This window comes from Corella eumyota, chromosome 3, assembly GCF_963082875.1.
Source record: "Corella eumyota chromosome 3, kaCorEumy4.1, whole genome shotgun sequence".
NCBI lineage: Eukaryota > Metazoa > Chordata > Ascidiacea > Phlebobranchia > Corellidae > Corella > Corella eumyota.
This window is the reverse complement of record NC_137492.1, coordinates 6,185,843-6,199,204: the sequence shown is the minus strand read 5'-3', so window position 1 is coordinate 6,199,204 and position 13,362 is coordinate 6,185,843. Positions and strand designations below refer to the sequence as shown.

Below are 13,362 nucleotides of genomic sequence, written 5' to 3'. Positions count from 1 at the left end.
GCATGAGATCAGTGGGGATTAAACCCACGACCTCATGTGTGGTGTAGCAAGTGTTCTTACCACTACACCACGCTGCTGGCACAATAACCTTTTAACCTAAACATAATGTAACATTTGTCAACAGTCGACCGTACTAGTTTTAATGTTCTAGGTAACTTGCTGATTGTTTTTCGGCTTGGCATGAGTTCACAAGGTTTAAAGCGCCTTACTTAATAGCCCAATAGCATGAGGACAAATTTGTTTTATAATATATATATATCTTTTTTTTAGACACATTAATGGAACTTTGTGTCTGAAAACACAAGTTTTAGTAACAGCTTTATTAAGAGTGTTTTAGTAAAGATGTGGTAATAATTAACTAAAATTTAAAGACAATTAATTTTTTAAATAAATAAATTGTTTAAGTTGATGATGATGTTTGGCATACCCTTAATGATCAGGAATATTACTTTTCATCAAATCAAATTAACTGGGACGCTTCAGTACTAGAATGTGCAAAGAGGCAATCTAAATTAGCAACTCCCAAAACTACTGAGATTATTGAGTTTTATATTGACCAAGGTATTGTAGTATTTTTTTGTTACTTTTTTAGGGTTTTATTTTAAATAATTTTTGGCAGTAATTTTAATTGACTTTTCAAAATCTTTTTTAGTTAAATGAAATTTGCTTGGATAATTATTTTTGTTGTGTAGGTATTACATTACTTGTTGGTTATTCTATTGGATTTACAAGAACCTCAGAATATGAGTTTAGTTGGTCAGATGACACAGATGTAGGGGCAACAGATTTAAGGTTATTCAGAACATTTTAGAAATTTGTTTTATTAAAAAACATTATTTTAGCACTGCTACCATTTTTTTTACAATATTGGAATATTTATACTCTAAAAAATATGACATAAAATAAAAAGAAACCTGTGTTCATATTACTATACATAAAAGGCATTATTTTTTATTTTTAAAATATTAAAGGTTTTTTTAAATAATATTAAAACAGTAATAAAATAAATTTAGTTGGCAAAAGGGTGAACCGAATAATTATGGTGAAGAAAACTGTGGTGTGATAGCGCTGCCAGAAGGGCTCAACGATTTTTCTTGCACTGAAACAAGGAATTATATTTGTCAACGTCAAGGTTTTTTTATATATATATATTTTCTGTATATATATCTTTATCCTCGGTGTGGGAAAGTCGATTGTGCGACTTAAACATAAAGTAACATCAGTTACTTTGACTCAGTCTCGAGTTGCTTGTGGCAGTTTTGGATATTATAGATTATAATTGCCTGATAATTATGCTGCTGATTAAGTGCTGGCTTAGCAGGAGTTCATACAATTTATAGCACCTTCCTCAAGGGTGCTACAGCACTAGATCACTGGGGATTGAACCCACAACCTCATGTGTGGTGTAGCAAGTGTTCTTACCATTACACCACGCTGCCGGTGTATTAATGTAACTTTAAATTTAAACAAAAATATTTAATATAATTATCAGTATTTTACATATAAGTAACAAAATATAAGTTTACAAACACATTACAAAAAGGTATTTTATAGGTTTACTTTTCACTGAAGACAATTGGTTAAAATCACTACATACCAGTTATGAATATTCAATGCAATTTGTAAGCGGAAATTTTAATGATCATGAACAAAATTGTCAAAGCCTAAATGGTCATTTGGCTTATACCGGTGTCTTTGAAGATGATTCTTACAAGTAACATTTATTTTTGTTTAACAATTCATGTTTTTAATGACATTTTTTTGTTAATAAGACTTTTATATTTTTTGTTAAAAATTTTTTACTTTTGAAGTGTTAAGAAAGTCAAATTTTAAAATACGTTTTTTTTAATTTAAAGTCTTTTTAAAAACTGTTTTTAAGTTACATCAAGGAGAACTTGTTTGGAGATTTTACGTTTTATCTTGGTATTACAAACATTGGTGCTAATGACTTTGTCAGTTTAGATTTAAAAAGACGATATCCAAATCACTTTGCTCCGAGGTTAAACATTTGTAAATGTTTGTGTAAAAAATAAAATCACCTTTTTTTAAATTTCATAAACTCAAATTGTAGTTAAAATGTGCTATATATTTTTGCTTTGCAAAATATTTTTCTATTTAATTTATACACAACTAGGCAAGTTTATTTCTGCTGCTTTTATTTCATATCTCCCTTTTAACTAGGCATTGCAATCATATTATCATAAAATGTTAAAGGCAACCTAAGATTGGGTTAGGGTTTAAATGTTTTCAAGTTTAGGCTTTAAAACCTTTACACTACAGGAATAATTAAACTAAATATGTTTGTTAGTATTTTATTAATTAATAATTGCTAAGTTTGGTTATATATGATTAGTGAGCCAAATTTTCCAAATTCTGAGCATTGTGTTGTATATTATAAACACCACAAAGCATGGGCTGACATTACTTGTAGTTTTCTTGCTGCTGGATTGTGCCAACGATTAGAAGGTATTAAAATTTTTAATTAAAAATTTTTTCAGAACACTCTACAATAACTATTTTTTAAGTGAAGGTCTTATGTTATCTTCAATTCATATATATTGTTATACCAGCTAAGTTACATAAACAAACATAAAATCCAGTATGCTGTTGTAAAAGTTGCTTTTAAATATAGTCATTTTATTATTGCTTAGTTTAGTTTTGCACTTTTTGACTAAAAATCTTTTAAAAAAATATTAGATTGTATTTTTTTTTTATAAAAAAAATTTGTAAAAAAGATATTAGATTATATTTTTTTAGACTTTTACACACAAAATTGTGATTTTTTAGAGCAATGTGACGTCGCAGTTGAATCACGTGTGCAATGTCATCCAGATATTCCATTAAATGCTTCAAAATCGGAATGTATCAAGAACGGGTGTTGTTATTTAGAGCCTATTGGTGGGGACTTTCTTTGCTACAAGAAATTCAAAAACGGTACCAAAAGTAATTAAAAGAAAAAACAACTTTAAAATATCTTTTATTTACTTTAATGTAGGTTGTATGTTTTTATAATACTTTGATTTAAACATTTTGTATTTCTTCTAGATGTAACCTTTAAATATATTAAAATCTATTTGTAATTTTTTAAGAAACTGCATTAGTTGAGCAGAATTGGTTTACAATAACTGGGAGTAATTATGAATACGCTTTATTTGACATGGGTCAGGTAAAAATTTCAAACTAAACTGGAGTTATTTTAAATGATATTCTGATTTAATTTTCTAAAAAAATTGAAAACAAAGGCCAGCAAGTACACAGATGGTATATTTTGCTTACATTAATCTCTTTTATTAGATCGGAATGACTGGGGCAAGGTTTAAGTGTAGAGAACATGGTGGCGATCTGGCATTTAAAGATCTCTTAACAGAAGATAATTTTAAGTAAAAATTTGTGTACAATGTTTTAAATCAGGCAACGTGGTGTAGTAGTAAAAACACTTGCTACACCACACATGGGGTCGTGGGTTCAATCCGCACTGATCTCATGCTGTAGCGCCCATGAGTAAGGCACTATAAACGGTATAAACTCCTGCTGAGCCAGCACTTAATCAGGAGAATAATTACTGGGGAATTATAATCTATAATATTCCAAACTGCCACAGGAAACTTGAGACTGGGTTGGAGTAACTTATTTTACTCTATGTTAAAGTTGCGCATTCGACTTTCCCACATCGAGGATAAAGATATATACAAAAAAAAATCTATCAAAGCATAACTGAAAAAAATAAATTTTTAAGCTATATTAAAATAAATAAAATTTATTTTTAATTTTTTTACAGAAAAGTTTGGAACCAAATACAAAATAATACTCTTGCCAGTGAACTGACTTGGATTGGGTTTAAGAAAGACTTAGTTTCTCAAGCTCCAGTATCTGTAAATGGAAACGTCAGCTGGGCTGATTACTATAATGATAATTGTGGTGACTGCACTGTTTTGGAAATAGGATCTGGAAAATGGTTGTCCACTGCATGTGAAAGTGGTTTGCTTAAAACAAGGGCACTTTGTCAGCGCTTAATTGGAATTAATGATAAAGGTATATTATGTAGATTTTTTGTTTTATGTTTTGTAAGGCATACTGCGTTATGTTTTATTTTTATTGGTATGCTATTAAACTTGTATATTATTTAATGTGAAAAACATTGAGTTTTATTTTCTATTGCATTTAAGATAGTTTTCTAAAATTTAAAACGAAAAGTACACTTTTAAATTGCAGAAGCAAATAAAGCTGAAACATTTAAATGTGAAAAAAAATTTGATTATTGTGCAAAATACGGAGCTTCACAATGCGGTTCTCATTCAACTTGTGTAAATTACCCAACTAATTACGAGTGCATTTGTAATGAGGGTTACACTAAAAAGGCCGGGGTAAGATTAATTAAAAAGTATTTCACATCTCAATATTTGTGCCATTTGTAATATATAAAGTGAAGCTTAATGAGGGATGTATGTATATTAAATTAAACGGCCTATAAAATATAAAAAAACTGTTAGGGTGCCTGGTGATTAAGTATTAACAAATATTTGTTATTGTGACAATTAAAGTGTTTTTCAGGATCTTATTTTGTACGAAGTTTATGCCAACAATATTGGCATAATTAAAAAAACAAAACTTGACAATTTTTATTATTGAATTTGTTTTGTTTTTAGAATTGTGAGCGATTTTATGAATGCCAGAATGATTGGATTGCTGCTGATGGAAGATGCTTTTTAATACAGGTAAGCCAAGGTTTATTATTTTTAATTAATTTTTTATATTTATTAATCCTTGATGTGGAAAGGTCAACTTCATGACCTTAACATAAAGCAACATTCTTTACCTTGACCCAGTCTTAAGTTGCCTCTGGCATTTTGGGATAATATGGATTATAATTGTTCGATAACAAATTTTTGTTCGATTGTTAAATAATTGTTAACTCAGTGGGAGTTTATACTGTTTATAAAGCCTTACTCGAGTGTGCTACAGCATAAAGGCAGTGGGAACTGAACTTTTAGTTAAATAAAATAATGTTTTTCGGTTATTGTTATATCCTTTGTAAATTAAAAATTTTTTTTTAAATAAATGAATACAAAAGCACTGCGGTAAGTCTTAAGGGGTAAATTAAAAGTATTGTTTACAGAAGAAATAATTGTGTAAATTTTTACAGAGCTCCACCGATTTGTCTTTTTATGAATCTGAATTAGAATGTAGAAGTTTAGGTTCACATTTGTTGACTATAAACAGTTATGAAGATCTAGAAATACTACAAGGTTGTGGCTTGAAAATTAAACTATTTGTAGCAGTTAATGTTCAATTTTAATTATCAATAATATATATAACCTTTTCTCAAGTATATCGATAAAGAATAATAAAAAAAGTTTTTTTGAAATTTTTTTATTTTTTTTTTTTAGAAAATCTATATACTAATGAGCAGGTTTGGTTGGGCCACAGAAGAACTGTCACTACTGGAGCATGTATTGGATTATCTGGATCTAATTGTGTAAGTATTTCACCTATGTCAATATGTTTTTACTGTTTCGGACGTGGTTTTATGTATGAATTGCTCCTGCTAATTAATACTTAGTCAGCAGCATAATTATCGGGCAACTATAATCTATAATATCCCAAACTGTCAAAGGCAACTCGAGACTGGGTCAGAGTAACTGATGTGAAAAAAAACACAAATATCAGTTTTAGTTTTCTAGTTTCCTAACTGTTTAAAAAAAATGTTTTCTAACTATTTAAAAAAACATTTGTTAAGGGTTGTTTATCAATCTAGGTCCTAATAAAATATAGTCAAGTGTTGTTGACAGAATACAAGGCCTCAGTAGGAAAATTCAATAAATAACAGTGCTGAAAATATAAATCTATCTACAAAACATTTAAACTGCCTTGTTGTTCTCTAATTTTTTTTTCTTATGTGTAAAAGGAATATATCAAATCGAAACAAATTGAAGTGGAAACAGAATTCATCTCAGAATGTTTAAAATTTAACCAAGTTCAATCCAAGTTTACTTGGGCACCTTGCCATTTAAGTATGAAAACTATATCTGGATTATCAAGCGCTTATATTTGTGAATATGATGCACAAGGTAGTTTTTGCAACTAAACAGTTTATGTTAATTTTAATTTAGTTTCAGTAAAAAGGCATTTCTGAGCAAATCGAAATAATAGTATTGTGTACAAATGTGATTGTGTACAAAATGTTTTTTCTTGTATATATCTTTATCCTCGATGCGGGAAGGTTGAATGCGTAACTTAAACATAGAGTAGCATCAGGTATTTTGACCCAATCTCAAGTTGCCTTTAGCAGTTTGGGATATTATGAAGATTATAAGTGCCCTGTAATTATGCTGCTGATTAAGTGCTGGAGAAGTTTATATCGTTTATAGCGCTTTACTCAAGAGCACTACAGCATGAGAGCAGTAGGGATTGAACCCACGACCTTATGGTGGTAGAGAAAGTGTTTTTACCACTACACCACGCTGCCGGCTAAAAAAAGGCGTCGGGTATTAATATTATTTTTAAAATTTTTATGCAAATAAATTTACTTAGAACCAAAACTTCTTTACATAATTGGTATTAATACTTAACTTAATTGTTACTAGTATTTTTTTAATACTATCCATTTATTCATGTATTTTTATAGGTAAAGACTATTTTAGTGTGGATATGATGTCTTATTCTTATGATGTATATCCAGGCTGGCGAAATCTTAAAATAAACAACAAGGACTTTTTGGTTAGTCAATACTATTCTTTTAGAAAATTTGCAATTAAAACAGGTTTTTAACGAACATAAAAGTCCTATAATTAACTGTGAACTTCATATTTTTATTTAATTATTTTTGATGTAATACGATCGATATTAAACAAATCTAAAAAAAAGAGTTTGTTAGAGTGTTTAAAAAGAACGGTTAAATTAAGAAAAATTAGGTTAAAAATTTTTTTATTTTGGTTTTTCGCACATTGATAAAAGTAAATAATAAATATGATTATACAATTAATATTACAACAATGCGACGGGAAAAAATTACGAAATCAAATTAATGATTTAAAACATACCAAAAGTATTAATGTTTACATAAAGGTTTTAATGTGTTATGGCATGGTCACTGAGCCCAAATTTTCTTTGTTTAAAAATAATCATTTATTTTTCTTACTTTTACTTTTATTTTTTTCTTAAAATATATTTTTATATTTTTCTTCTTACAACTTTTAGAATGATTTACAAAACTCTATTGAAAGTACAGTTGGCCTTACTTTACTAGCGACATTTGATAAGTTTGGAAATTTTCTCTACAAACATTTTGTTAATGCAAGTGGCAGTGAAAATGACTTCGAAAATTTTAGGAATCTTGAAATAACGAAGGTAATTTCAAATTTCAAAAATAGAGTCTCTATTTTAAAATTTTTTATTGTTTTTTAAAATTTATGAATTTTTTTAGGAATCTGTTTTGTATTTTGCTATTATACATGATCAAAATGTCTTACCTACAGCTTGGAGTGATTTCACAAAAAATTTAAATAAAAAAATTTCAGATTTTCCAGTTGATGACATTCATTTTACAGGTATTCTTGACTATAATTTTAATTCCAGAGTAAGTATATGTATAAAAATATGTTTTAAACTATTGGGTAGCCATCATTTGTGCACTCATTTCTTTGCTAGTTTAAAATTATTATTAACTATTGTTCTGTTGTTTTTATTTTGACATGATTCGAATTTTAGTTGAATCAAGGGTGATACAAAACATTGGGTTCGATTCAAACATGTTAAACGAAGGCGAAACTTTGTTTAAATGTGGTGACTGTATTTTTGGATGCTCTGGCACTGAAGTTTATTTAACTGACTCAGAAAATATCGGTTGTAGAGTTTATCTTTTAAACAACGCTGTTTCCTATGAGGTATTTTTAATAAACAAAGTTTTAAATCAGAATTATTTTGCATAATAAATTATTTGAAAGTTAATTTTTGTGTTGCACTTACTACATATGATCTTTAATAGATTCCCGTTTCTTCTACATTGCTGCATGTTTGACTTAAATGCTATGTTTTAACATTCAGATCAAACTGGTAGAAGTAACTTCTGACTGGGTCAGGGTAGCATTTGTTACTCTATTTTGAAACTGTAAGGGTGGCTTTTCAATATCGAAAGAAATAAATATAAAAAAGTACTAGAATATTGGTTGTTATTTAAGCATCTAATTTTTAACATCTGTTACTTATTATATGCATTTTTCTACCAATCACACAATGTAAAAATGTTTTTTTTTGTGCATTATTAGTTATAATAAAGCTTGATTTATTTATTTACTTTTTGATATGTATAGGACTTTAAATAAAGTTTAAAAAAAGACTTTAAAAAACACAATTTTTAGTATGAAATTATTGTGTTAAAATGGGAAGATAAAATTCACAAAAAAGATGTTACTTTTCGTTCTCAAATTCTAAAAGAAGAAGGAAATTTTAGTCTAAATTGTCCAAAATCAACAATTGACATTTTAGATATGGGAGTTAATATGTAAGTATTTTTTACTAAATGTTTTTTTATTTTTAAAATTAAAAAAAATTTTAGACACAGGTTATCAACAACTGATGATGAAATATCACACCGATCTTCAATAAATTGTTCTTCGCCACCTTGTGTACACCAAATTGCTTGCATGAGGCCTGGAAAATTAAACACACAGGATTTGGGTGTGGCATCTCGACTTTTATTTTGCCAGAAAGATTCATTAACCAAAGCATGGACTTGTCCTATCAACAAACATAATGGACATTACCAAGGACATTTGGAAGCTCAATTTAATGTTTCTGTTGTACAAAAAGGTATTTAAAAAAAATACATACCTAATAGCAAATGCGCTTAAAGGCGAAAGTTGTTCAACTCTAGTTATACCATATTAAACTATAAATATATTTATATATTTTTTTTTATATGTTATTTATTCTTGATGTGGGAAGGTTGACTTCACAACCTAAACATAGTGTAACAACTGTTACCTCAAGTCTTGAGTTGCCCATGGCAGATTACAATAGCATTGATTAAAATTGCCCAACACTTAAGCTGCTGATTAAGTGCTGGCTCAGCAGAAGTTTATACTGTTTATATATACTACCTTTCTCAAGAGCGCTACAGCATGAAAGCAGTGGGAATTGAAATCCACTCTTTCATGTAGTGTAGCAAGTGTTCTGACTCTTTCATGTAGCGAGCAAGTGCTTTACTCAAAGGCGCTCATCATAAAAGCAGTGGGGATCGAAACATGTAGTGTAGCATGTTCTGACAACCAAACTCCCGATATATATATATAAATATACAAAATTTTAAACAATAAAGTTGCTAAATAAATTAATATTGTCTCTTAGAGTCATTTTTGGCAACATTTGATGACTTATTACACCTTGGTTCCCCTTCCATTGAGTTTCAAACCACATTACAATACCCAATCTGGGCTCCTGCTTTATGGAAATGGAAAAACTTTAAATATGCATCACTAGTGCAGGGAATAAAAGGATATGCAATGAGGTTTAGGTAAGTGTATACAGGCGTAAGTTTCTAGATTGGACCCTCAACTAGTACTATGTCGAAGCGTCATTGATTATGTTGCAAAATGTGAAAAAACTTTTGCCAAGCCTAAAAACTAACAAGAAATAAAATATCTTGCTATATGTTTAAAACTGCCAAAGCAACTCTAAAATTGGTCAGGAAAACAAATGTTTATCTAAATCCCTAATTATAAAGTTGCTATTCCTACACATTTACATGCAATTTTTTTTTGTTTTACTATAAATTTTTTGGCTGTTGTAGTAATCAAGAAGTGACCACAAAAATTGATTTCTGTTTGTCTTGTGTTCCTGGATTCACATTATCATTTTGGATTAAAGTTATTGAAGTAACCTCTAACAATAATAAAATTATTTTAATTACTGGAAAGGATCCCCAAAGTGGAGATACCAGTAAGTTTTTAATTTTTATGTTGGAATAATAACCAAGTTTATTTTTTATGTAGTAAATAAGCCGGCAGCTTGGTGTGGTGGTAAGAACACTTGCTACACCACACATGAGGTTGTGGGTTCAATCCCCACTGAGCTCATGCTGTAGCGCCCTAAGTAAGGCACTATAAGCAGTAACTCCTGCTGAGCCAGCACTTAATTAGCAACTTAATTATCGGGCAATTATAATTTATATACTATCCTGAACTGCCACAGGCAACTCAAGACTGGTTCAGAGTAACTGATGTTACTCTATGTTTAAGTCGCGCATTTGACTTTCCCACATCGACGATAAAGATATATAAATACAAAAAAAAAATTATTAGTTTTATTTTTAGCTAATTCATTTTGGTTACAATAGCCATATATAATAATACAAGATTTGTGTATTTTTTAAAGATGGATTAAACTTAAAATATTATTTTTTATTATTCCTAGATTATTTAGATGAGTTGGGCGTCTACATGAATGCAAATAATAAAAGTTTGACTGCATTTGTAAGATTTAACGGAAGTATATGGTTAAATGATTATATACCTTTTCAAATACAGGTAATTAAATTAAAAAAATAATATCATGTTTTTTTCCTATATGTTTTTATTCTGATGTAGAAAGGTTGACTTCACAACCTAAACATAAAGTAACATCAGTTACCCTGACCCAGTCTCGAGATGCTTTTGGCATTTAGGAATATAACAGATTAAAATTGCTAATATTATGCTGCTGATGAAGTGTTAGCTCGGCAGGAGTTTATACTGTTTATAGGCCTTACTAAAGGGCACTACAACATGAGAGCAGTGGGGATCAAACCCACGACCTTATGTAGTGAAGCGAGTGTTCTGACTACTACACCATGCTGCTGGTTAAAATGTTGCAAAATTGTTTTTAAAAATTAAATATTATCAACGTTTTGTATACTAATTTTTTTTTATAGAAATGGACGTTTTTAATTGTGTCATGGAATCAACAAAATGGCTTGCTAGTCACCATTGATTCCTATGCAAAGCCTGTCGTTTCTACATCACAAGTCTATAATCAAATTTCTCACCCAGATATACATAATATTGTAACAATTAGAAGGATTTCATCAATGAGCATTGGCAGCAATCAAACAAACCGTGAAATATTTGATATTGACCAACTAACCATGTTTTATGAGAAACTTAATTTTGCTGGACTTATGTCTAAGCTTGGTAAGTTATATGTTTAAAATTTACTAAACACACTTTAACACATTTTCAACCAAAATTATTTTACACTACATCGATAAAGATTTTTATTATTTGCACTATAAAAATAAAAGTAACAGTACATTTACTTAATAAAAATATTTTGTTATCTCAATTACTATTTATTGTGCTTTAAAATGTTTTTTAGGTACAACCTTTCCTTTGAGATATCGCTTTATTGAAAAGGAAACAGTTTACAATTCAACTGAACATCCTGGAATTAAGTAAAATGTTTTTTAAATTATTTTATTAATTTAGTTTCTATGTTGTGTATATATAAATATCAGTGCTTATAACATTGCCAGTTCAGGTCAACTTTAATATTCATTTGTGAATAACATTTTACACCAAATAGTTTACATTTTTTAAATAATTGTTTTTTAAATTTTTAGTCCATTGTTCCATGCAGAAAATCAAAATTATCCTTTTAGTTGTCCTGGAAGTATTATCAATTGCAAGCAGGGTTTTACAATTGCCTTCACACTAAAGGTTCAAGTTGTTTTATACAAAATTTGGAAGTTAATACTGTTTTACAATACCGGCAGTGTGGTGTGGTGGTAGGAACACTTGCTACACCACCATGAAGTCTGGGGTTCAATCCCCACTGCTCTTATGCTGTAGTGCTTTTTGGTAAGGCGCTAAAAACGGTATAAACTCCTGCTGAGCCAGCACTTAATTAGCAGCATAATTACCAGGCAATTATAATCTCTATAAAATTTCAAACTGCTAAAAGGCAACTCGAGACTGGGTCATTGTAACTGATGTTACTCTATGTTTAGGTCCTGCATTTGATCTTCCCCCATCGAGGATAAAGATATATACAAAAAAAATGTTATTTATGCTTTAAAACTTATCAATTGGTTTTTGGATTTTTTTAGATTGACAGTGATACATTATTAAATAAAGTTAACAGCAAAGATCACATCTTGCTGTTGGGTAACACACCAAACACTAACATGTGGAATGAAAAGGCTAAAGTTACTAAAACTAGAGGATTTTCTATTCAGCTTATTGAGATCACTAAAAATATTGGAACCATTAGCTTGAGGCATACTCTGTCGAATGATTTTACATACACAGATGATTTGAAGTAAGTTGTCTTTATTTCAAATTTTAAATTAACCTATTTTTTGTTCATCTATTTTGCTAAAGATTAACTTAAACTTTTAAGTTTTAAAATATATATTTATCGAATTTTTCCTAAAAGAGGAAAATTGATTTAGTTTTCTATTTTTTTTGTATGTTGAACAAATTTAGGCATCTTAATTCTAACAATCTGTTAATTACAATTTTTACTTCTAATTAACATTAGAGTAATTATTATTCACTAAACATGCTGCATTTTTACCCATTTGCGATGTTAAAATTAAATTATAGTATGGTTGCAACTAATGTTTTCATGTTTATTTATGCGTGCACAACAAATCATTTTTTTAAATTTTAAAAACAGACCAATTAAACATAACCAATTAAATATATACCTACTTACATACTTTATTAAATTTGAAAATGTTATAGTATTTTTTAAATTTGCATGTACTAAATTAAAATATTATTTTGCTATAGATGGGAATTTCAATTCGATGAACCAACAATGTTTTGGGCTCAAATGGATGTTGATGGCCAGGTTTTATTCTGTATGCGATGGCCTGACAATTGCAAACAACTAATAACTCAAAATACAATTTCAAATATTCATAATGAAGTGGATAGTTATACAACTTTAAATATTGGACCTTTTCTGTTAAGGTTTTCAGAACCTTACAATGTTGTAACAGAAACCATTGAATCTGTTTATTTATATAATGTTTGGTTTTTGGAACAGTCTTTGGATTTGTTAATGTTTGCTGGTAAAGTTTGTGCATTTTTAGTTTTTTTAAAGGACGTTGCAATTTAAATTTAAGCAGTATGATTAATTTAAAAGCTCATAGTAAAATTTATATTAACTTAGATAAGATATTAACTTAGATTGCACCAGAGTTTTAATTTAGTCTAAATGCTATTGTTATGTTATTTAGCTTATTTTTATTGTTTAACATTATTTTAGATGAAACGCATCAACTAAGTTCTCCTATTTACTTTCAAAGTGATTTTCCATTCGACTTTGCCACAAAAAATGGTATTCAATTTGAAGTAAGTTCTTATTTGTTTTAAAAAAAAT

At 28.9% G+C, this 13,362-nt stretch overlaps 1 protein-coding gene across 1 annotated transcript in view; it reads left to right on the top strand.

Annotated features, from left to right (window-relative positions):
* Nucleotides 1-743: 743 nt before the first annotated feature.
* Nucleotides 744-13,362, top strand: part of LOC145745882 (uncharacterized) — a 37,171-nt gene continuing 24,552 nt past the window's right edge. Inside the window, exons 1-29 of the mRNA XM_082564062.1 lie at nucleotides 744-772; nucleotides 1,014-1,132; nucleotides 1,555-1,714; nucleotides 1,880-1,999; nucleotides 2,354-2,466; nucleotides 2,788-2,943; nucleotides 3,090-3,166; nucleotides 3,295-3,380; nucleotides 3,779-4,032; nucleotides 4,213-4,364; nucleotides 4,647-4,715; nucleotides 5,144-5,246; nucleotides 5,388-5,476; nucleotides 5,906-6,068; nucleotides 6,626-6,717; nucleotides 7,198-7,347; nucleotides 7,424-7,547; nucleotides 7,708-7,883; nucleotides 8,358-8,500; nucleotides 8,561-8,808; nucleotides 9,346-9,511; nucleotides 9,788-9,936; nucleotides 10,411-10,523; nucleotides 10,907-11,165; nucleotides 11,350-11,425; nucleotides 11,594-11,696; nucleotides 12,080-12,291; nucleotides 12,768-13,051; nucleotides 13,249-13,334. Of these exons, the coding sequence (XP_082420188.1) occupies nucleotides 744-772; nucleotides 1,014-1,132; nucleotides 1,555-1,714; nucleotides 1,880-1,999; nucleotides 2,354-2,466; nucleotides 2,788-2,943; nucleotides 3,090-3,166; nucleotides 3,295-3,380; nucleotides 3,779-4,032; nucleotides 4,213-4,364; nucleotides 4,647-4,715; nucleotides 5,144-5,246; nucleotides 5,388-5,476; nucleotides 5,906-6,068; nucleotides 6,626-6,717; nucleotides 7,198-7,347; nucleotides 7,424-7,547; nucleotides 7,708-7,883; nucleotides 8,358-8,500; nucleotides 8,561-8,808; nucleotides 9,346-9,511; nucleotides 9,788-9,936; nucleotides 10,411-10,523; nucleotides 10,907-11,165; nucleotides 11,350-11,425; nucleotides 11,594-11,696; nucleotides 12,080-12,291; nucleotides 12,768-13,051; nucleotides 13,249-13,334 (4,071 nt within the window). The remainder of the gene's footprint in view (nucleotides 773-1,013; nucleotides 1,133-1,554; nucleotides 1,715-1,879; nucleotides 2,000-2,353; nucleotides 2,467-2,787; nucleotides 2,944-3,089; nucleotides 3,167-3,294; nucleotides 3,381-3,778; nucleotides 4,033-4,212; nucleotides 4,365-4,646; nucleotides 4,716-5,143; nucleotides 5,247-5,387; nucleotides 5,477-5,905; nucleotides 6,069-6,625; nucleotides 6,718-7,197; nucleotides 7,348-7,423; nucleotides 7,548-7,707; nucleotides 7,884-8,357; nucleotides 8,501-8,560; nucleotides 8,809-9,345; nucleotides 9,512-9,787; nucleotides 9,937-10,410; nucleotides 10,524-10,906; nucleotides 11,166-11,349; nucleotides 11,426-11,593; nucleotides 11,697-12,079; nucleotides 12,292-12,767; nucleotides 13,052-13,248; nucleotides 13,335-13,362) is intronic.